This window comes from Rhynchophorus ferrugineus, unplaced genomic scaffold (assembly GCF_030347505.1).
Source record: "Rhynchophorus ferrugineus isolate W39M unplaced genomic scaffold, kcgeb_rfMv2 rfM9, whole genome shotgun sequence".
Classification (NCBI taxonomy): Eukaryota; Metazoa; Arthropoda; class Insecta; order Coleoptera; family Curculionidae; genus Rhynchophorus; species Rhynchophorus ferrugineus.
Window position 1 is genome coordinate 15,145,907 of NW_027472588.1, and position 24,450 is coordinate 15,170,356.

Here is a 24,450-nt window from a genome sequence, read left to right on the forward strand (position 1 = left end):
AATTGGAATACGTCGAATTTTTCTACATTTTTTTCATCTCGTTACGCGAACATCGCTATTATTTAATCTAATTATTTCGACGTTACAATAAATTGGTTATTCGGCTACTTTCCACGTTGTTTCAAATAGTATATCAACATTAAGTGTACAAATAAGTTGGTTACGTTCGACAAAATAATGCACCACCAGATAGGTAATGTAGAATTATTATTGAATACTTCATATATAAGATTGGACGTTTGTCGACAGTCATCAGACAACATTATCATTTGACAATAATAACTCATATTTTAAATTTCAGGGTAGGCAATAAAATTTCCTTTATTGATAATCTTGAAATTGTTATGCAAACATTGTCATATTATCATCTAATGTAAATCAATCGTTACTTTTGTCTAAATAGTCATGTAACTTGAATTATTGTCAACAATTTTATAAAATATACAGAAAATGTACTGTTTAATTTTCCTTAAGAAACTGTTACATGCAAATATTGTTTAAAATAACAATTTATAGATTTGATAATATACGATATTATTTAAATTTAATGTAATTATTTCAACATTACCCTAAATTGTGTATTCATCTACTTCCCACATTGTTTGAAATAGTAATTATATCAACATTAAATGTACAAATAAAATATTTTTAACAAAAAAATTGGACCGACTTCAAAAAAAATAAATAAGGAAAACTAGACTCTCACTAAAAATTAAAAATAAACAAACTTAGATTTTTAAACAAAAAGAAACGTTAAAATAAAATGTGTACATAGTAGTCGTTGTAATAACTTAATAAAAATAAACAAAAACTTATTTAACCTATCTACTACACGTATTTTGTAATCTACTATATACACACAATTTAGCTTAATACCTCCCTAAATCTATTTAACTGTTACAATGGATAGTTAAGTTAGAGTACAGCCCCGTATGAGGAAAAATAGGAATAAAGAATCAATGATTGAAAACAAGGAACGTTTCAGGACCCAATTAAACAGAAAAAATGCTGTCCTGTTGGGGAACGAATCCGCGACTTCCACGTATAAACTCAACGTTCTAACCATTACACCATAAAAACAGTTGCCCCTACAACGCCTATATGACATGGTTAGCGTTTAAAAAGTAAACTGCCTGATTTTTACACTGAGCTTCTTCCGATATTTCATTACATCGGTTTAGCATTAAATTTATACCCAAATATCTCATTATTTTAGATATAAATATGTGAAAATATTGTACGTGGCTTTGAAATTTGAGGGTTTTCCTCGATTTGCCCCCCTTCTCCTTATCAGATGCTGATTTGGTTCAAGTGGGACCACCTCGAAAGTGCACTCTTTCGAATAAAAAAGTAATTTTGTAAATCGGTCCATAATTGACGGAGAAATCGGCGAACATACACTTAAAAAAATGTAGAGCCGAACATAAAACCTCCTCTTTTTTGAAGTCGGTTAATAAGTTAGTTACGCTCAACAAAATAATACGACGTCAGAAAAGTAATGTAGAATTATTGCTCAAAACATCTTATCTAAGACTGGACATTTGTCGACAGCCATCAATCAATTTTATAGATCGCTATATAGCATTATATATTGCTATAGATAGCTGCCAATAACATTTATCTTTCTACATTTATCTTTTTTATCTAACAATATCTGCTTTTATAACAAGTAATAGCATTTTTTTTAGTTTTAGTGACTTATATATCTTGATAATGAATTAATGAATTTTATTAAAAATTAAAATTTTATGAAAAAATCCTCAAAATTAATTTAAAAAACCGGCATCCCATAATAAGTCGATATACAAAGTATCATCATGGTTTTCATATTAGTGCCCTTGGTAACTTTAACTAAAAGCTCTTAGAAATTAAATATGCTAACCCGATATACAATTAATTAATTTTAAAGGATTTAAAACACTTGGTAGTACTGTGTATTAATTCGCATCGGGTACGTTTGTAACCAACTTCATGTTTCTCACGTTCAGTATGTTTTATTTTGTCGAAGTGTAAACAAATTTGTTTTTAAATATTTTCAACGCACTAAGCTGAAAATTCATTTATTCAGAATTTATGAGAAGTTTTAATGTTTAAGCTTATAAAGCGATTGAAGTTTATGGCAACCATGCTCCGTCGATTTCAAAATGTGAATACTGGTTACCACCTTTTAAAAGTAGTTATACACTAACGACAAAGAGCGTTATGGACAGACAGAAAAATTTGAAGGCCGACTTTTGATTTTAGGCAACAGAAAAAATGAGTTGATTCGTGCATAGTCTCAAAAGATACATCGTTCTTTCGAGATAGAATCCGTAGATTACCTGAAAGATGAAAAAAAGTGGCAGCCACCGATGGACAATACTTTCAATAACATTCACTGAATAATTTTTCACCTTAGCCAATAATAAAAAATCAGCTTATTTAAGTATGGTTTCATAATATATATATATATATATATATATATATATATATATATATATATATATATATATATATATATATATAGCAAATAAAACCTAACCTACCTATGCAACTTTTGAGCTGCATAAAAGAGCATGGGCACCAGTGAATATCAATATTGTCAACTCTCAGAGGAAGAGGATGCTAAATATCTTGACTTCAATCTAAACCGACGCTCCACTTGGCAGGAGCATATACTTGTAAAATGAAAATAACTTGGACTTAAATTATATGAAATATACTGGCTCATGGGGCGCAAATCCAAGTTATGATTATATAACAGAGTATTGCTGTACGAATCAGTACTTAGACCTATTTGGTCATATGAAATTCAAATATGGGGTACTGCTAGCAGGTCTAATATAGTCAACATTCAAAGATTCCAAAATAAAGTGTTGCGTGCCATTGTTGATGCTCTGTAGTATGTCTCTAACGGAGTGATACAGCGCAATATCCCTTTAAATCCTATATAGAGCTATAAGGAATGCAATTCACAGTATTTATGTTTCAGCTAAAAGTTCGACCTGATAGTGAAGTACATAAACTGAAACGTTTAATGCCGTCCGATGTTATTTATAAACTAAAGTAATATTTAGAAGAAATATTGCACAAGAAACCACATAATAAAATATCACAAGAAATATTTATTGCCCATTGGTGAGATTTAAAATATATATATTCTCGATTTTCAACCGCTATCCCGATTCCGTAAAAAAGGAGTCACAAAAAAACAAGGTAAACGCCCTTTTGTGTCGTACTATACAGCCACAAGTGCATAAGTATCTTCACAGATTTTTATTACTCTATAGTAACAGGGATAGTGAAGGCTATGAATTGACAATACTCTAGTTAGTAAGTTTTATATATCCTACCGAAGTCGAATGCTGAATTATATTGGTATTGTTATGCTCCCTTATTCAGAGATGTGTTGGTATATTCTTCACTTTTTCATATTTTATTGAAAGATCGTCTTCGGATGACATGTAACAATTAACTGATTTTTATCCAAGAGATGTTCTAAGGCTTAAAGAAAAAAATTATGTCATTGTCAATGTTGCCAATTTTTTATTTTTGTTATCTTGTTATTTCTTTATATTAACCCCTGGCGTCCTTGATAAAAGTATTTTAACAGTGGGAAATAGGGGTATGTTATCGGAGGGAATTATATTTAATGTTCAATAGTGTTTTATATTTTATTCTAATTCCACATTAATGAAAATGAGTAGTTCTCTTGGAATGATATTTGAAAGTTGAAAGTTTTTACATTTTTTAACTTAATTTTTATATATACCTTTTATTTCTCAACGTATGACAATTAATATTGTTTCAAATAGAATTTTTTTCAAAAGAAATATATTTCTTATTATTTCCATATATTAATAAAGCCATAATAAGAACATAAATATTCTAATAGAAACAATTTTGTAATATTTTAATGTCAATAGAAGATCAAATAAAATAGAATACAAATATATAAACAAGAACAAAAATAAACAATCTATAAATCTATAAACAAAAGATAAAATATATACTAATAAAAAAACACTTGTATTAGCTGTGATTGAATTCTCTTTCCGCGGCTTTATATAATAATCATATATCGTCCCTTCTTTTATAATTATTTTACTAACTGATTTTATAGGCGTGCGATCTATATAGAACATCAGTGAGTAGGGCTCAACAATGATCTAGTTAAGAAACCATTTGAAAAAAGCATAAGTCTATTGGGTAATGGTGTCATTGTTATTACGTCGATGCTTTTTCTCATTTTAAAGAATTTTTATGATGGTGATATCTTTGTTTAATATAGGAGAGATAATTTTTTTCCCAAAGGTACATGGTCCAACATATAAAGTACTTGTAAAAAATTAGGGGCATTGATTTTTATTCAATTATATACTGTATTATTAGGATGAAGCTATTTTACTTGACACTGGGAGAAAAATTGCTTTTGACTTTTAAATGGAAATATACCGATGGGAAGGGTCATCTTTATTTTCTCGCTAGAGATTTTGATCTTCAACCTTATTTTATAAAATAGTAAAATAAACGACTTTAAGTTTTTTTTGTTGATGAGATTATACTTTTTTCAATATTTTTTTCTTTATTTTCAGTGATTGTGTGTATAGAGAATTAATAAGTCGGGCAGATGGCAACCCTGCTTGCCGATGCACTGGGATCACTTTCTTACAGTTTTTTTTATCTTAGTTCGTTCTAGGAAAATGCATCATACTTGTGAAATATTGACTCAGTAACAATAATTGATTTCAGTAAAGGTATGTTTACATCACTTGGGCTTTTAATAGATTATTCTGCAGTTTCCGTAATTTGTACCATTTCACTATTATAATTAGCTGTTGTTAGAGTTTGAAACGTATGTGGCTGCACGTTCAAAAGCGTAGAAAGATATCAGTCACGTAGATATCAAACAGTGACATAGATATCAAAAAAGGCAAGTGAGCAATCCTGTGGAACTCCAGGAGGGACGGATTTCATAGTCTCCTAGGTTTTCTAAGTATGAATAAATCAGATTTACAAGATCACTAAGTATATAAAACTTTATTGCCCTAAACATTAGACCATGGTGTCAGTTTATTCCAAAAGTCCTTTTAAGGTCCAAGAAAAATATTCCATAAATATTCATCTAAAGTATTCTAACACAAAAGTATTAAAAACATGTATAAATAAGGCCTGCATCAACACAAACCGTTTAATTCTACCAAAACAACTACGTCAGGTTTGGAGTATTTTACAACGCATTTAAATTCTCACTATCTCTAACGTCAATTTTTTAAGCCTTCATCAAGCTGCCCGCGTCGCTGCACAAGGCACTAAGAAAAGATCGCAAAGCTGGAGCCATTTTTTTAGATGTTTCTAAAGCTTTATATCAAGTATGGCAGAATGGTCTGGTCTTCAAAGCAAACCAACTCGATCTACCGAATGCCTAATCTCCCTGATTCATACTTAGACGGTAGATCCTTTCAAGTGAGGATCGGTGACGCAGTCTCCTCTCGAAAACAGATATCCGCAGTCCCACAAGGTACTCCACTAGCCCCTGCCCTATTCAATCTTTATATGGCTGATTTGCCACTCCACAAACATTCTCACACAGTATTTTATGGCAGATGATACAGCTTTCTTCACCATCGGTTACAGTCACGACGCCATCCGCGACAGACTTTAAGTGCAACTGAATCAGGCGATTGCGGACTAGAAATGCTAGCTGCAGCAAATTAACTCGAGAAACACTCAGGTTATTCTGTTACACTGTAAGAAGGAATACCTATCGCCTCCAAATCGAAAAAATTCATACACAAAAAAAGTTATCATACCTTGGTCTCCAGTTCGAACGCAGGTTCCAATAGTCAGCCCAAATCCAGCACGCTTTTTGAAAGGCAATTGCGTGTAGAGCCTAATATTTCCGCACCTGTACAGAAAAAAAACAAACTGCCAATCTCCGAGAAAGCGACTCTCTATAAGATGTTAGTCCATCCAATCTGTCTCTACGCAGCACAGGTGTGGTACAGGTACATCTCTGAGAGACAACTTGCGCTATTTCAAGTGTTCCAGTCCAAAGAAATCCGCGCGTTACTCAATGCCTCATGGTTTATAAGGAAAGTGAACACTCACCTCCATTCACCAACATGCTCAGAACCTGATGCCTTAGAACATGATAACAATCTGATCAAATCCCTACCCATCCACAAACTGCGGTGGCTAAACCAACTATGACAATCCCAGTCTTAACCCAGGATCTCTGTCGACCGAAAAACACTTCTCTATCCCGAACTCGAACCGACGTCAGCAAAAAACCATTTGGTTCTAGCTGGTCAATCTGGAATAAGACAAAAAAAACCTCAATTTTTTTTTCAAATCGATTTTTTTTAAAGAAAAGACTTTTTCATTCCGCATAAAGTAATTACGTAGAATTGTCATAAACTAGATTCTCAAAAATTTTCATCTAGCGTATTGGTTTTAACAAATTTGTACATGAATAGCTTTTTGCGGTAATAATAATAAAAATCATCGTATTAGACAAACGGATGCCCCGACAATATATAACAATACTAACAAGAATCCCATTTTCCGTAAAAACCCCCAATTCAAAACCGAACGATGACCCTTCTCGAAAAATATAACAATTAATTTTCACATCCGAAGATAACGACCGCGTCGTAAATCCCAGAAATGGGAAAAAATTGGCGAAGAACACAAGACCAACAATGACATCATAATTCAATAGTGTTGTTCCGCTTCCCGGCCAGATAAACGATCCGCTAACTAGAGCATTGTTGATTCACGCCCTTTCAAACCATCCCACCGTTCCGACGACATAACTTTTTCGAATAACGGGGCAGCCACGATGGTCTCTTTAACTGTCATTGACTTCCGTATTGCGGCTCAATAGGATACTCCAATACTAACCGTCGGGGTGCCCCTAATTCACAGATCATCGTTGGCCTCATACGGAGAGCTGGAGGGCTCTTTGTTCGACGACACACACCATTAAGATTGCTCGTTTATCTTTTATTTTTGTCAGGTGTTCGGAAGAAATCACGGTTATTTATTATACTGGTAAAAATGGTACGAATCTAAAAAAAGATATCTCATTGTATGTAACAAAATTGTAAATTATTTATTAGAAGGAAATTTCTATAGGAATAGTTTTTTTATATATATTTTAAAATATCTTTTTACCAACTATGGGTTTATCTGGACTGGGCCTAAAGTTTAACGTGAGCTCCGAACCACAGTCCTCAGTATTAAACCTACCGACTGGCGAGTGACCAGCTTTAGAAATCATTCCAGAAAACATCCGGTCTTACCCAGCCTGGTTACTGGCGTGACTGGGATCATTTTTCTTGTCGGATTTTACACTCTTGCCTAGAACATTCATAAATATTAAACAATTACAAAAATAAATTTACGACCATACACCAGCAAGATTCGAACCCGCGGCTATCGCAACAGTAGGAGGACCGTCCCAACGCCTTTACTACTGCGCCACCAAGCCGGCAGAAATAGATTTACTAATCACATTTTTTAAATTTATTTATTACATTGTTATTAGTCATTGCGGACTAACTTACAATTTTTACTTTACACTAACTGAAATCTAGGTATATATCTAGGAACACTCATCGGCCCTATCTTTCCCTCTTGGTGTAATAATGTTTATGTATTAACACTGCTGTTTTTTTACATTAAATGCACCTTACTACAATACACTATACAAAATCAAACGTTGGATACATTTAACTCATGCCTCCTTGCAATGCTCTTGGTTTTCTGAATGACAGTCCGTGTCTCGGTGTAAATAATCAGTTCTGTACTATCTCAGTGCACCTACACTACTTCTCAGGACTTTTTTGTGGAAAACTTGTATCGCATTTATCTTATTTTTCGTCGAAGAATCCCATAACTGAACGTGTGTCCGTGTGTGTTCATATAGATTTCAATACTTTCAAGTTTTCAAGGATCAAGTTTTATTCCAACATACTTAGCGTTGTTGTTATATGGTATGATATTGTTATTTATTATTATTGGCTCTTGTACGTTCTAATTAAACATAAACTGCACTGCATATTTATTTTCGTTAATTCTTATTTTGCAGGTTTGGCTCCAATTATTTATATTCTCACTTGCCTATTGTAGTTTTCGTGCGTCTTATTCATTATTGTCTTTGACAGAAATAATCGCAGTGTCATCAGCAATTGTAACCATTGTAATATTTCCTCCTGTATTATATTTCATGTGTAGATTCGGTAAAGAATTGGTCCCAATACACTTTCTTGTGTTTCCACTACTTTTAGCTTTTATTTTAAAGTAGGCTTCTACTTGTTTGACTCTAAACATTTTGGCTGTAATATTAGATTTTAATAGTTTAGCTTATTGTTTCAGTAACATTTTCTGTGGAGCATGAAAGAGGTCGTCCTGCCATACCTTATCGAAGGCTTGAGCCGCATCTAAGATTTACCTGAACTTTTTACTTTCATAAGATCTCTCAATTACATCTGTTATTCTTTGCGCTTGATGGTGTATTATTGAATGTTTGCTAATAAACCCAAACTGGTGTGCTTCCCAAACTAGGTATTTTCTCGTTTATTCTCTCTATGATTTATTCTTTCTTAATTATTTTCTACAGTTTTTACAGCACCTTAGATACTATTGATATCATCGAGATAGGTCTTTAGGGTAAATTATATGGGCTCGGTGAGTGGAGGTAAAACGAAAAGAAACAGTGATGTGACCGAAATTTACTGACGATATAAAATATTAAGGAAATACACATAAATGAAAGGTATCGGCGCTGGGTTTACCTGTTAACGAGGCTTGGGCAGTCGATGATGACACATCTAAACCAAACGATGGTCAGTAACTGAATGATCAAAAGTACCCTTCAATAATTTCCCAGATAAAGGTCTCAGGGTTGCCAGCTATTCGTTATCGTGTTCCAGTTGGACAACAACAACAATTTTATATCAGGAGATAAATTCATAGTCTGGTGATATCTTTGGATAAATGGTAACTATTAATACTTTAGTTACTTCTTTCGGCGTAACGAACTGAATCGTCGAATTTTTACATTCTATGTCAATTCTTTCTCTAGATAGTCAGCACATGCTTCTGCTTTTTATTCATTACTACGTGCCCAAGTTCCACACAGGTATAAATGATAGTAGATATGATCATTTTAGGGATTTGATGGCTTTCCAGAGCGAATAATACGTTTCCTTTTCATCTGTTAGGTTTCGCAGACAGCGGATTATGAATTTTCAGTATTTTCCTCTGGGTTATATCTTTAAACTATATTTATTTTCAGCTGTTATATTTTGTTGCTGCCATTTTTTCGTAGCTTTCATTTTCCAGCTATCATTTCTTTAATATATTTTGTATAATTAATTCCTTTAATTGTACTTTTAATTACTGGATTATAACTCTAGGCCGCTTGTTGAATATCTATTACGAATTTTTCATTACGAGTTTCAGAATTTAATTGTTAGACTGTCTTCAGGGTTAAGTATCTCAAAGAAATATTATTAAATAAAATTTTGTATTCATTATACATTATATTTATTTTTATATATGGCTAGATGACCATATAAATTTCATATAACCTATGTATTTTTCTTCTTTTTCGAAATTTTAATAACAGTAGCCACTTGTGTAGCCACCGAGTTTTTGTCGAGTGTGATGAGGATATTATAGGTAACAGATTACATGCCATGAAATGATATTTTGAATATTTTTATTAAATTAATGTACAATGCAACACTTATCAGGTTCCGCATCCGGATTGACCACAAAATACATTTGTAAGAAATGATGATCTGCGCCTCTAATAAGTAGCGCTCCTCGTAAATGATAAATTTGTCCTTTTATCTGCAATTGTTCAAGATTTTATTAACTTATTTTTAACACATCACAATCAACAATTATGAATACAACATACGTTATGCCAAACATTACACTTACATTACATTTACAAAGTATACTTAACTATAAACAGTTACTACATATTTCTATATTTCTTAATCAAAGTGTACTTGACCACAAAATTTCTACATTTATAGGAGATATAAATTAATGCTGAGAAATTGATATAATAGATAATGATAATAATGATTATAGCTGCTTTATAATAGTGGTAAGTAGTTTTAATCACTATTCAACATGTTTAGTCAGAAAATAAATTTCAGAACGCACTCGGAAGTGTTTGGCAACCTACAACCATATCGATCCTTTGTAACAGTGAAACTACTAATGAAAGTGACGGTGATACGTTGCATGGGAAAACAAAATTGGTTTTAATACTTTCTTCTTATTCCATACTAGCGACCCGCCCCGGCTTCGCCCGGGTGCAATGCTGATACTAAATTAAATACACAACAGAAAAAATATGAACGTTGTATATAAAAACATAGCGGCCCGCTCCGACTTTGCACGGGCATAAAATATATATGCCTATGTCACTCAATGAAAACATGATTAAAATCGATCCAGTATTTTTGGTTCATTCATTACTGCCCTTGGGCTGCACGCATTAAATTTGGAGTAAAACAATTCCTCTTCCCCTATACTTACTATGAAGATTTCCTGCTATCTTTGGAATATCTAAATTCATACAATTTTTATTATATTACACATTTTTAATTATAAGTATTGCTTAAAATAGCTTCGTAAATAAGCCATTTTCTCACGTAAAAAGTAAACAATAATAATGGTTAATGTGGGTTATCCCTAAAAGATAAACATATACCATCGGGGACTTTTTTGTAGACCTTTTTATGGTGTACAATACTGTAGTACATTAATTTGATCTAACTCGTAGGGTTAGGCAGCGTTTTTGCTAATTGCTAAATAAGCCTAAAAAATAGGTTAATTTACGACATCACGTTAGAAACCTCTAAAATTAGCAATGTTGCCTTAGTATATTATGCATGTATTATACATATAAACCTTCCTCTCGAATCACTCTATCTACTGAAAAAAACCGCATCAAAATCCGTTGCGTAGTTTTAAAGATTTAAGCGCACATAGGGATATAGGGACAGAAAAGGCGACTTTGTTTTATACTATGTAGTGATACTTATATATACTTTCGAATTATTCCATATTTCCTCACCTTATATACCTTCTCGGGAGTGTAACAATTGGATAGAAAAATATATCAAAAGAACATTGCAAAATATATTGCATGAGCATTTAACTATGAGAAAGCTCTATTCACGTTTGCTCACTGTTGACTAAAAACAAGAACGTGTTGATGATTTTAAGCAGTGTTTGGCCATGTTTAAACATGACAAAACAGGAATTTTTGCCTCTATCTGTTACATGGATCCATCACTTCACTCCGGAATCAAAATTATCAACATCTAAGTGAACAGCAACTCCTGAAAAGCCTATTTTATGGCAAAAGTTTAATAGTTCTACAAAAGTAGCATTAAAATGTTAAAGCGGCGCTGAAGTGATTGTATGGTTCTTGATGGAGATTGCATTGATGGATGAAACCAATCTTGAATAAAGAAAACGCATTTTCTTTGTTATTCCCAGGTATTTTCAACCCATGTGTTATCTCTCTTATAACATAAGCCACTACATAGGATTATGGCGTATCAAGAGCCCTATTTTCACTGTGTGGATCAGACAACTCACCAGTTCTAATTAAAAATGTATTTCCAACATCAATAATATCTTAACTAAGAGTTAACTTGTCTAGAAATTAATAAACGCCCTTAACTCACCGTTTGGATTCTCAACCACAATCCAAATAAAAGCCACAAAAAATAAAAAGAGTCCTTTTATGTCGTACTATACAGGGACAAGTGCATAAGAATCTTCACAGATTTTTATTACTGTATGGTAAGAGCGATAGGGATGGCTATGCATTGACAGTGCTCTAGTTAGCAAGTATTGTATATCTTACCAAAGTGAAGTATTGTTGAATTATTTTTGTATTGTTACGCTCTCTTATTCTCAGATATTCTTCGCTTTTTTTGTATTTTAGGGAAAGATCATCTTCGAATGACATGTAACAATTAATTGACTTGTCAACCAGAAGGTATTTCAAAATTTAAGGCAGGAGATGATGTTATTGTGAATGCCAATTGTTCATTTTTATTTCTTAACAGCCCAATGGTGTACTTTATAAATCATATTTCTACGGTGGGAAAAATAATGATCTATTTTAATATTTTACGTATTTGAAATATTTTAATGAAATGCTATCTATTACAGTGGCAAAAATGTATATAACAGAATTACAGATTATTTGTTAGAAGAATATGTATTTATCAGTATTTATATTTATTTAGTCGTCAATATATTAAAAAATATATTATTTGTTAGATTAGATTTTAAAACCTATTTTAGAAATAGGATTCTTTTGTGTATTTGTGAATATTTGCGATTCAGACCCGCCGCTAACTGTTTGTACACCAACGTCTAATATGCTTTAAGCGTATATATATTTCAATCACTGTTGTTCTAACAATTTTTATGATTATATTTTTTACGATGTTTTTCACAAGCAGTGTTGCAGGGTTTCACAGTCGGTGCCGATATATCTCCGCAGATAAGTTTAAATCATTATAACAATATATTATAGAAAATTTTAAAAATGAATCAATTAAAATAGGAATAGAAATTACTAAATACAGCTCTAAAAGTATCTATCATGTATCTTCAAAAAAAAAACTTAGTGCTTCTTAACACATAAAAGTTTTCCAAGTGCCTTTGATATAGTGTGAACGTCTTTCAATGACTCCATTATGGGATACACTGTCAGGCCCCTTTTAAGTACCACTAGAACTCTGCAGAGGGCTCACACCTTTTGTCGGCTATATCACTCAACATTAATAAAGGGAAGTACAAGGAATTGTGGTGTAAACCCCATCATTTCACGCATAACATATTATTTGACAATAAAAATATAAGTATACTTGCATTTAATCTGGAAAGTTGAAAAAATATAGTCATAATAAGTAAATTCATCTGCAAGTGTAAATAAAAAATAACGGAAGCCTAAATTAAATTATAAAAATTATAAATGTATACTTTGCAGTGGAAAATATATAATATCTTAAAAGTGTGAGAACACCTAAATAAGGAAAAACCTTAGTATAGAACCATAAAAGCATATAGAAAAAGACGACTTAGTTGGTGGAACCTAGTGCAGTGTATAGAAGAGGAACCAAAACAAGAAACAAGAATGGAAAGGAGAGAAAAGGTGAAAGTATCAAGGATTTGTTATATAAAAAAGAAAATTCTTCCACTGAAGCATCAATATTCGGAAATCGAGAAGATTAATGAGATAGCATTCTTTTTAATTACGGAATCTTTTTTATAAGACTAAATGTGTGAAATAACAATTTTTAATATAAAAGAAGATGTCACTGTCAAGTATCACTGTCAATGTTATAAAATGTCCAACTTAGTTAAAGATGAAACCAAAGAAATTGATGCAAATAAGATAAAAGTCGATTCAGATCCAAAGGAGGTTACATCAGAAATTAACAACAGTATAAAAACCATCGTAATCACAATTGAATCTTACAAAAATCTAACACCATTATATCCAGTATCGGATATTAAAGCCCAGTTAAAATATTTAGAAAGCGATGTTGGTGAAACAAGTCTTACGCCAGTTGTGGTGGATGAATATTTAAAAGTCAACGAGACCTTCCAACTTCAAGTCGATACCAGTTCCATCAAAGATGTCGATATGCTGGCTTCTAATCCAATATTTTTAACCACATTTCAGTCTTCCGGAACTTTGGATGCTTCCCTTTATGAACAACTGAAGGAAGTTGATGCGACTAAACCAGAAACGGATGTTATAAGTTTGTTCAGTATGTATGAGGCCTTTACAGGAGAAAAAGTTCAAATTGATGATATTAAAGAAAAAACGAAAGGTAATTTAATTCATTTACACTTTTGCTTTTATTTTTTAAATTACTTGTTACATTGTTATAAGTAGTTGATGACTAATCTACAACTTGTCTTTACAGTAGCTTAAATCCAGGAATATAATAAGGTTGGTTTCTTGTCTAATAATTTTTATGTATTTACGTTGCTGTTTTTTCTTTTAAACTATCTCACACAATACATAATATCAAATGATTTCATCCATTTGAATGTTTATCATTTTTTGGTGTTATATTAGGGTCTTCATGTCTCCTTGCGATTTCTTTAATTTCCTGAGTTAATAATAGGTCAATTCTAAAGTCCCCGGCCTACCATAGTAAAACACAGTTTTTTATTCAATATAATTCCCTTCAAGGGTGATACACTGACTATACCGACCCTCCAACTTTTCGATACCATTTTTGTAGTACGATTTGTCCTTTGCTTCTAAACAGGCCTCAGTTTCGGCAAAAAAATTTAATCACGTCTTTATTTGATGAAAATGTCTTCCCAGAGAGCATTCTTTTGAGACCTGAGAACAGGAAATAGTTGCTGGTGGCCAGATCTGGATAATACAATGGATGTATGGGTTTCTGTTATGGTTTTCACTGAGTTGTGACACGGTTCATTATCTTGGTGAAACAGCACTTCCTTTTTCTGCAAATGCGGCCGTTTTTCGGCGATTTTGTCCTTCAAACATTCCAATAACGCTATGTAATATTCGCTGTTGATGGTCTTTCCTATTTCAAGAATGTTAATAAAAATTATTCCATACGCATCCCAAAATACAGCCGCCATAATCTAGCCAGCCGACTGTTGCGTATTCCCACGCTTTGGAGCGAGTTCGTGTCCAGTCCTCTCGGATGACTGTCGATTATACTTCGGAGTGAAATGATGGAGCCATGTTTTATCCATTGTCACATATCGACGCAAAAACTCGGGTTTATGCTTGATCATATTCAAACACTGCTCCGAATCATCAACTCGTCGCTGTTTTTTGTCAAAAGTGAGTTCAATTTACGGCAATTCAAAATTATTTTGTGCATTTTTTATATTTTCGTCGGTAGCAAACTCTTTTGGACTTCCAATGCCTTCACCGTCTTGCTCATTTCTTGAAGGTTGATTTTCCTGGGGCAGTATCCGCAAACTCAGCATTAAGCCAAGTTTTTGCTTCAATTGTAATTTTTCACATCAAAAAGTAATATTTTATCAACATGCGAAATTCCCCTTTATCCACTGTTTTCACAATAACAATAGTCGCTTCAGTCAAAATATTATAATTAAAAAACTAATGATCTGACTGCTGTCAAATTTATACATCTTTTAAGGGTTAGTGCTAGCTAAAAAACATATCGGTTTAATTCTAGTAACACTATCTATTTGTCAGGCCGAGAACTTTTTGTACTGACCTGTTATGCTTTTGTTGTATCCCTATTTGAATAATCCCTATAATTTAAATATTTTAAAACTTACTTATATAATTGTAGTTTATTGTGTACATATTTTCTTCAAACTCCAGTTCTTTCCTTTTCTTCTTAACATGTTTTTTCCAGCTAAGTTTTGCATCAACAATGATTCATATATACTTAAAATTGTTGGTATATGGAATGATAGTGTGATTTATTGTTCTTGGTTTTTATTGCAGCCTTATTATAGATGAACTGCACATGCACAGATATATTCTAATTAATCTTTATTTTTCTGGATACGGTCCAATCATTTATGTTGTGATTTCCCATTTGTGGTTTGTCACATGTGTAGTGTATGTAAATAATTGACTCCAATATACTTCCTCGTGGTACATCTGCCTTAGCTTATTTTATTGAACACTAGGCTTCCTCTTGTTTGACTCTAAACGTTCTGGCTGTAATGTAAGATTTTAATGGCTCAGTATATTACTTTGGTAACACTTTCCGTAGCTTACGAACTATGCCATCGCGATAATAGAAGTTTTGTACTACTGAATATTATTTTTATTTTCATTTTTTTTTTTCGATGACAATTCTATACGCCTGACCAGTTTGCTAAACATAAACTGGTGTGTTGGTATTAGGTTTTTTCTGCATATAAAATTATTTTAATTTAAGCATAAATATAGTGCTTCTAGTTCTCAATGTTAGACTATAGATATATTATGTTGTGCTATACCCTGTTCTAGTAGTTTTATTTCTCCTTCTCTTTTCAATTAAATTGTTATAACTATTTAAATATTAGATAATAAAAACGTTACTATTTAAAATATTTTATAATATCTATTTTCGCCCTTTTTTCTATAAGAATTTTTAGGAGAATTTTTATTTTTAAATTATCTTAATGATGTGTTACCAAAAACAGTGAACAAATAAAAAAATATACATTCGCCAGACTTGATAATGTAAAAACAATCAAATATCCAAATGTTACATAGTTGAAATTATTATTTGTAGAATTTAACAGTAAAAAGCATGTACAAATATATTTTCTCTGACATTTGAATATGACAGTCACATAGTTAAGTGTGAATAGTTACACAGTCAATGGGTAAATATCCGTGATTTCTAAGCTACAGTCTTTAAAAATCGTCAAATATTTGATTTCTTAGTTGTGTATAATATTTTAAATAAATTATACTAAACTCTTAATTTTTCTGGCCAAATTCTTATATATTTATGTTGAGAAAATAAATAATAATTTTCAAAGGCGTAATAGAATTACAATTAGAATTATTTTTAATCAAAATAATTGCTTTAATACACATTGAACATGTTAAGAGTAATATAACCATATTTTTTCAATTTCAATATATATATATATATATATATATATATATATATATATATATATATATATATACCTATCAACCTATCAACCTGTTCTATCATTAACCCACAATAATTTAACCAGCATGTGATATGATTCTTTCCAAATAAATTCCTTATATATAACTCATAAATATATAATTTGTAACAAAACCACCATTTAACAAGAATGATCAAAATCCATATCAGAGATTCTAAAGATAAAAAAAATTTGTTTAAATTATAGGAAAATCATCCAAAACAGCGAAAAAATCAGCCGACAAAGACAAGAAATCAAAATCGAAACAGACAAGTAAAGGTTCGAAAGGCTCTAAGAAAGATATCACGAGAGGTTCGAAACTGTCGAAAGGATCAAAATCTTCAGCCACCAGCGATGACACCAGTAAGTCCGGCGAGGTCGCGATAAAATCAGAATTATACGGAATGTGTACTATAGACCTCATCCCTTTGTTTTACGGCGAAACTAAATTTACCGAAAAAATTCTTCTACGCCCTGTTAAACAGTCGTGTCTTCTTCTGAACACTCACAAGAGATACCCCGAGGTAACTGTGACGATCGAAGTGAAAGAAAACGATAAACTGTTGGAAATACCCAACATTCTTCATTTCACCATCGAATCGATATTTAATCCTCCTACCTTGATGGTGGAAGATATGGAAACGAAAATATGTGCTATGTTTCCCTTGGGAAACTTTTCGGCAAGTCCGATGATATTTTACAATCCCAAAGTAGTTCAGAAATCGCCTGAAAATGAAATTCCGAAACGTTGGCCCTGTATACACGACATAGGACACAATGCCAATACTACAAAATACTTTATAGACACTGAAATAGAGAAGATAAAAAACAAAACCCAACTAGACATAAAACAGGCGTATAAAAGCGATTCTCCCCGTATTGAGTACAACTATCTTAAACGCAACATCCTTCTTAATGAAGGTCTAAAGATTCTAGCCGCTCATATAAAGAATCATCGGAAGATAGTGTTAGAACTATTTGTCACTCCTCGAACAAAGACAAAAGCAGATGCTGCCACCGAGGAAATTGGGGTCGAATCATTTAAAGTTAAACCAGGTAAAGTACCAACCCATCTCCATTTGATGGCAGTACTTGATGTTGTTTCCCTGCTATATCCCGGAGTCACACGTGTACGTACAGCTGTTCCTTTACAAACTTTCACATACGAAGAGGCAGAAAAATCTGGCCTAACCGACTCATTTTTCTTCCCTAAGCCAAAAGCAGAAGCATCAGTGGTAAAACCATCCAAACTGAAACTGGACACGGTAAAGAAAAAGAAAGGAAGCGATAAGAAAGATAAATCAACCGCATCGAAAGAAGAAAAGAACTTGGCCGGACAATTGCCGGTCAAGCCGGAAGCACCTCCGACTCCCGAGCCCAGTGTACCCGTTTATGACGAAAATGCTCAACAGTGTTTTATAATAGTCGAAATTGAGTTGCTGAAATCTATATACCCCAAAAGAGACTTGGAGGAAGTTGAATTAGATTTATATCAACTCCAAATGGAGGCTATGAATACACCAAAGACTATTCTCAGCAAAAAGGTCGCAACTGATTTGTACAGGCAAACCATACACGATATCGTCACTGATCTGAATAAACACTACAGTGATTACAACGAAAAGAAGATGGCCATTCCACAAAAAGATTATGGTGCGTTCATCAATTATCTTCATCAAGTTGGAGCATATAATTCATATCTGTCATCAATGACCAACACAGCAACTTTACTAGTTAACAATAAGTACAAATGCCAAGACGAAGACCTGAAAAACAGTACTTTATATCAAAGTTTAGTATCGGAAATATATACTGAGTTGATCTCAGAAATGCACGCCATCTTGAACAGTTTAGTTTGCTCCGGATTAACACCACCTTTTGTTCGAAAAAATCCTCCAGATTATATTTATTTCTTTGCAAGAGAAACTACTGAAATCAATCAATTGACGATATCAGAACGAATCTACTTAGAACGATTAATAAATGATGGACAGGGAAATCCTGACTTTTGGTTCGATTTCGCCATCTTTAATATGGAACAGAATCAAACGGAAAAAGCAATGGAATGCATTAAGGAAGCTGTTTGTATCGACGCCCACCACAGAAATTCCTTGGTCATGTTTGGAGTTCTACTTTACGAAAAACAAAAAATCCAACAATCGGAGACCTGTTTCTTGAGCTTGATGATTACAGAATCGAAATGGGCCAGAGGATGGTGCATATTGTATCTGTACTATGAGAAATGTGGCCGATTGGATGGCATGGACATGGCCTTGGATATGGCGACAAATTATGCCGATCAACCCGAATCTAAAAACTATTTCGATGACTTCGACGATTTAGCTTGGAGCGTGAAAAATATTCCGAACACGATTTTTTTTAACACCGCCATCTTACTGCTAAAAATGAGACTGTACTCTTGGGTCGAGCTGGCTTTATCTCACGAAATCACGGTCCCAAAATATTATGGTTATGTCAATTATATGCTGGCAGCTGTACAATATTATAAGAGAAATTATGACCACGCATTCGAACATATAAATGAAGCCAAGGAATTTCAAGGTTGGTATATGTATATTATCTGTCGAAGCCCGATTTTAAAATATATTTTATAAATCTGATAATTATTCATTCTTCATTAGTTTTTATTTAAATAATATACAGTCAAAGATAAACATCAATTAGATGATAAATATTTATACATTAATTTGGTTTATGTTCAATAAGTGTACAAAAAAGCTACTATCATCCAACAAAAAATGCCAGTGTATTGAAAATGTTATATTTTCTGACTTAAAAGTTACTACGTAAAACTGGACACATATAATAAAACAAAACTTCTATATTATCGATTTAATATTATTTTCAGTATTAGCTTTTATTGTGCTTTCTGAATTGTGGTATGAGGGTTGACAAATTATTATGCCTATAAATTAATATTAAAGGATTTACAATAGATGGTGTTACTGTGTATTAAATCGCACCGGATATATTTGTAACCAACTTCATGTAAAAATTTTATTGAAATGCGAACTAAACTTTTTTCAATGCGTCGAAAATGTCTGTAAGTTGTACCGAGCAAAAAGAATTTGCGAGAAGTTTTAATTTTTTATTCTAAATCGAAAGATGCGAGAAAGTATCGGTTGCTGATGGACAATATTTTAAATAAAATATATTTTTACAATTTTTTACAATAAAGCTTCAAATTACAAAGATCCATTACAGACTATATACAACAAGAATTTGAGGGAGGCACATACACCGACAAAGACAAAAAACGTAATGGAAAGTCGAAATTAGTGAAAACGCTACTAATAATTAATTAAGATCGAACTAAATTGTCGATAGCGTATTTAGAAACAAGAAAGAGACCAATAACTTTTACAATAACATGAGAATATTCAATAACATCTGGAAATCTCGAATGGAAAACCCTGCTTATCTACTATATCATTTCTTCACAAACTACAGAGTGACTTGGCAGCTTAACAACACTTATATAAATTGTGTTATTTTAAAAGAAATAAACTCTATAATATAAACTCGTAAAACAATTGTTATATACTTGTTTTAACTAAATTTTATTTGCATCTATTAGAGTTCTAATATAAGAAATTATTAAGAGTTTGAGCAGCAAGAGTGAATACATCAGTGACAACAAAAAAAATTGATGTAATCTTCGTAAAATCCCAATTTCAAACAACTATAAAGTCACTAAAGTATGATATGAGCTCTGCACTGGACCAAGTGGCAGCAAAAATGACAAATATTTCTGGGTTTCTAAAGCGTAGTAAACAGATTTAATTAAGAAAATCAACTCTATCGAACACTTGTTCTGCAACAATCCTTCTTATAGTTCCGATATTTGGATATCATTACAGTCTGACGTCTGTTTAATTGAAATCTTTCAAACGAGATGGTTGAAGCAAATTCTACATGTCTTCGAGATAGTATTAGAACTGAAACGTTAATATTAGAAAAAAAATCGAACAATCAGTTCAGCACAGTTGAGGAACACATTTAGAGTTGATGATGCAATTGTTTGAAGATATGTAGAAAGAAAGGTGCAACTGGATAGAACGTACAACGGACAACTCTAAGAAAAAAACATGAATCAAAATCATAGAGAGTAATCTGAAAACTAGAAGACTAACATGGTCCGAGGTCAGATCTGTTACAACCAATTGTTAACAGTGCGTCTGCAACAGAAGCGTATAAAAATGAGTTAAACAAAATTGCACTTAAAACTTCTTTTTAAATAACAACGACTTATGCTTATAACAATTAAAGTTATCAAATCAAACTTCCAAAAAAAAATAACTTAGTTAGACTTAAACATCCCTCCTGTTCTCTTTATTATCTCTTTACTAATAAATTGTAATTAGATAGCCGGATTAATCTAAAATAACCAGATGCTTTATATCTTATTTATATTGCGAAAATAAAATCTCAAATGTATGACAATAATACTTCCACTGTTATTTATTTCGTTTCATAGCCAAGAAAAATTCCATTCAAACTCGATAGAAGCTGAAGGAATTGTCAGTAAAATGTATATATTTGTTTCTAATTATGACTTCAAGTTGAATGTGCCTCAAACAGTTTAATTTTAACAATGTGGCGACCGCCACGACCCTTTAGGCCACCACCAATTCACCATCAACAACTACAAAGGTTGGCAACGCCGGTGGATTGGTACCATGCAGTTCTGGAGTATAAAAGGCCATCAGGACGACGTCTCGCTCTCTTTCTTATCACCGTCCCCCTGTAACAGTACCACTTCCACAGCGCTACCGTACTTCCTTCACCTTAACCTAAGATCCTGTCAATCCTCCCATCGACCACATGTATCAATCGCAAGTTAAAATAAACAACTTTGATTCAACAAGTGTTTTTAGTTCCCGTGCAAATTCCTTCCAAAAATAGTAGTGAGTGTTCTGATAGATAACCGCAGCGGCAGCCACACGTTTCGACCGACCGACCGACTCGACGAACATTCCTACAACAAAAAAATTCGATTATACTCGGACTTATTTTGAAACTATTAAGGGATAAGTATATAATCGTGAATACAATACATACTTTTGATATATATATACATTTTGGTGATGAAAATAATAAGTTCGTAGAAAACTAGTTAGTAAAGAAATATGATAAGCCATTTGTATATATTTATAATTGAAATAACATCTTTTCTTGAACTTAGTAATGTAGAGTTGTCTATTCTCTTTTTCTCAAAATATAAATTTCTTCAATATTTGTCTCTGTCTAATCAGTCTTCTTGCTTAATTTGTATTCTCTCCGTCCTTCCATATTCTCCTGTCCTCTATGCACTGTAAGTGTCCGAGTTGTGTTTGAGTTGTTTGCTTTCTATGTAATCATTCGCTGATTGTTATTTCTTATCTTCTCGTCTTTGTACACCTCTAACTCTTCTAAGATCCTTCATTTATGCTGGTTGTATTTTACTGTTATTTCAGTTTGACAAAACACATTGTTTTGTACACTACCATTATAGTTTTCCTTAATACTTACTTTTTATTAGTGAAATTTGCTCTTTATGGTATTGTAATATAATTCTTTTTTATCTTTTGGCCTTCGTTACTTTCGATTTTCATACTCAGATACTTAAATGCATTTAATGATTCTATTCTTACACCCTCAATTTGGATATTTATTATTTCTAGCCATCCCATGACTTTCGTTTAACTTTTAGTTTTTACTCATTATTATTCTATATTATCTTCTTATTATATTCCACCTGTTTAATACACTCTGCATGCAACTGATCAGTTGTTATTACATTATCAAAAAAGGCATATATTTGTTCCGTTGTATTTCTTAGTCCTGCTTGGATTTAGAAGGTTTTTGATTTCATGCTGTCTACAATGACTATTTATATGGCTCAATGTATTTATCCTGTATATATTTTAAATTGATCTTACAATTTTTTCATATGTAGATCTTTTTAAATATAAGATTATTTACTTTTAGGTGGAGATTTTGCTATTTTGGGACTTTCAGGTCATATTTTATTCGCTCAAAACAATCTGACCGAAGCCAAAGAAGAATATTTTCACGTAATCGAATCGTTCGACAGGCCTGACGATATCCACTTGACCTACTTGAACTGTTCCAACATTTTAGAACGATTAGGCGATGATCAGACAGCTAGGAAGCTGATTTTAATCGCCTGCAAATACCATCCGACCCCACACGTCTGGTTGACAGCTGGCAAGTTATATTTCAAACAAAACGACGTGCTGAGTGCCGAGGAATGTCTCACTCAAGCCAATATGGCGGATAATAAAAACGCCGAAGTTTGGGCTTATCTCGCGCTGATCAATTTGAAACTGAAACGACTCGATGAGGCGCAACAATGTTATCAACAAGCTATTAAAAATAAGTTCGCTGATGTTAGTTTGGATAGTGCTATAAAAGATGAGTTTAAGAAAATATATTTTTGAAAGTTTTTTGTTGTTTTTATTGTATTTTGATGGAATCATGAACATTTTCAGTATAATCTCAATAGATTTGGAATTAATTTAATTTCATTTGATAATATTTTGTTATCGAAAGTTGGAGTTTAACAATATAATAGAAATAGATTGGTATGCGTTAAATCACATACAAACTGAATTAGTAAAAATGGAAAGTGATATTTTTTGGATCTAATAGACACATTTTGTGCGCCAACCAAAAGGCGAATGGGCTTCAGAAACGTGCAAACTGTCACATGATGGTGACAGCGTGATGGCTTAGGAATGATTTAACAATTATATCGATCATAGTATTAAAATTCTTGGCAAACTAAATAAAGAAATATACCTAAAAATTCTTTAAGGAAGGAACGTTCTGAAGTGAATCTAATTAAATTCAAATTATGTCAAGGGATCCTAGAGTAATATCGAAATGAAGAAATTTTGCAAATAATGAAAAAAAAATGTTCATTATTATTTAATTATTACATTGTTACTAGTCGTTTCCGACTGACCTACAATTTGTCATTATGATAAATCAAATCTAGGTATATAACAAGGAGGACCCATTGGCCCTATCTCAGTCTCTGATGAAATAATGTTTATGCATGTCACTGCTGTATTTTTTATTAACTTCACCTCACTACACAACACTACACAAGATCAGATGGTTTGATTATTTTGAGTCTGTGTCCTGTTCTGCTGGTATCCAAAAGCTGCAATACTTCAATATTCTCATGAGAATGGAGTCTTGCTCCCTTGTAATTCTCTTGATTTCTTGACTGATTGTGGGTATCTGAAGGTGTCGATGTAGGTAATCAGTCCTATAGTACTTGGGTGCGCCCACAATACCTCTCGGGACTTTGTTCTGAAAAATTTGTATTTTATTTTATTTTTGCTCTTTACAAAACATCCCCATAATTGAACTCTTGAACTTTTCTTTTCTTCTTTATATGTTCCTTCCGGCGAAGTTTTGCATCAAGATTTGTTCCGGGATATTTAGCGTTGTTGCTACATTAAATTATAGTAATATTTAATGTTATTGGTGCTTGTACGGTCTGTTTGTAGTAACTGCAGATGCACAGATTAATTTTCATTAATTTTTATTTTCTAAGCTTTTGTCCAATTATTTATATTGTCACTTGCCTGTTATAATTTTCATGAGGCTTCTTCACTATTGTCTCCGACAGCTACAATCGCATTATCATCAGCAGATGTAGCCATCGATAAAGATAAAGCATTAGTCCCAGTACACTTCCTTGTGGTACACCTGCTTTTGCTTCTTTTATTG

General features: G+C 32.5%; 1 protein-coding gene across 1 annotated transcript; it reads left to right on the forward strand.

Annotated features, from left to right (window-relative positions):
- Window positions 1-13,338: 13,338 nt before the first annotated feature.
- Window positions 13,339-23,147, forward strand: LOC143203142 (cilia- and flagella-associated protein 70). Its single transcript, XM_076415280.1, has 3 exons — window positions 13,339-13,874; window positions 16,891-19,245; window positions 22,675-23,147. Exons 1-3 carry the CDS (start codon window positions 13,385-13,387, stop codon window positions 23,145-23,147), a joined length of 3,318 nt encoding a protein of 1,105 aa, XP_076271395.1. The 5' UTR covers window positions 13,339-13,384.
- Window positions 23,148-24,450: the final 1,303 nt, after the last annotated feature.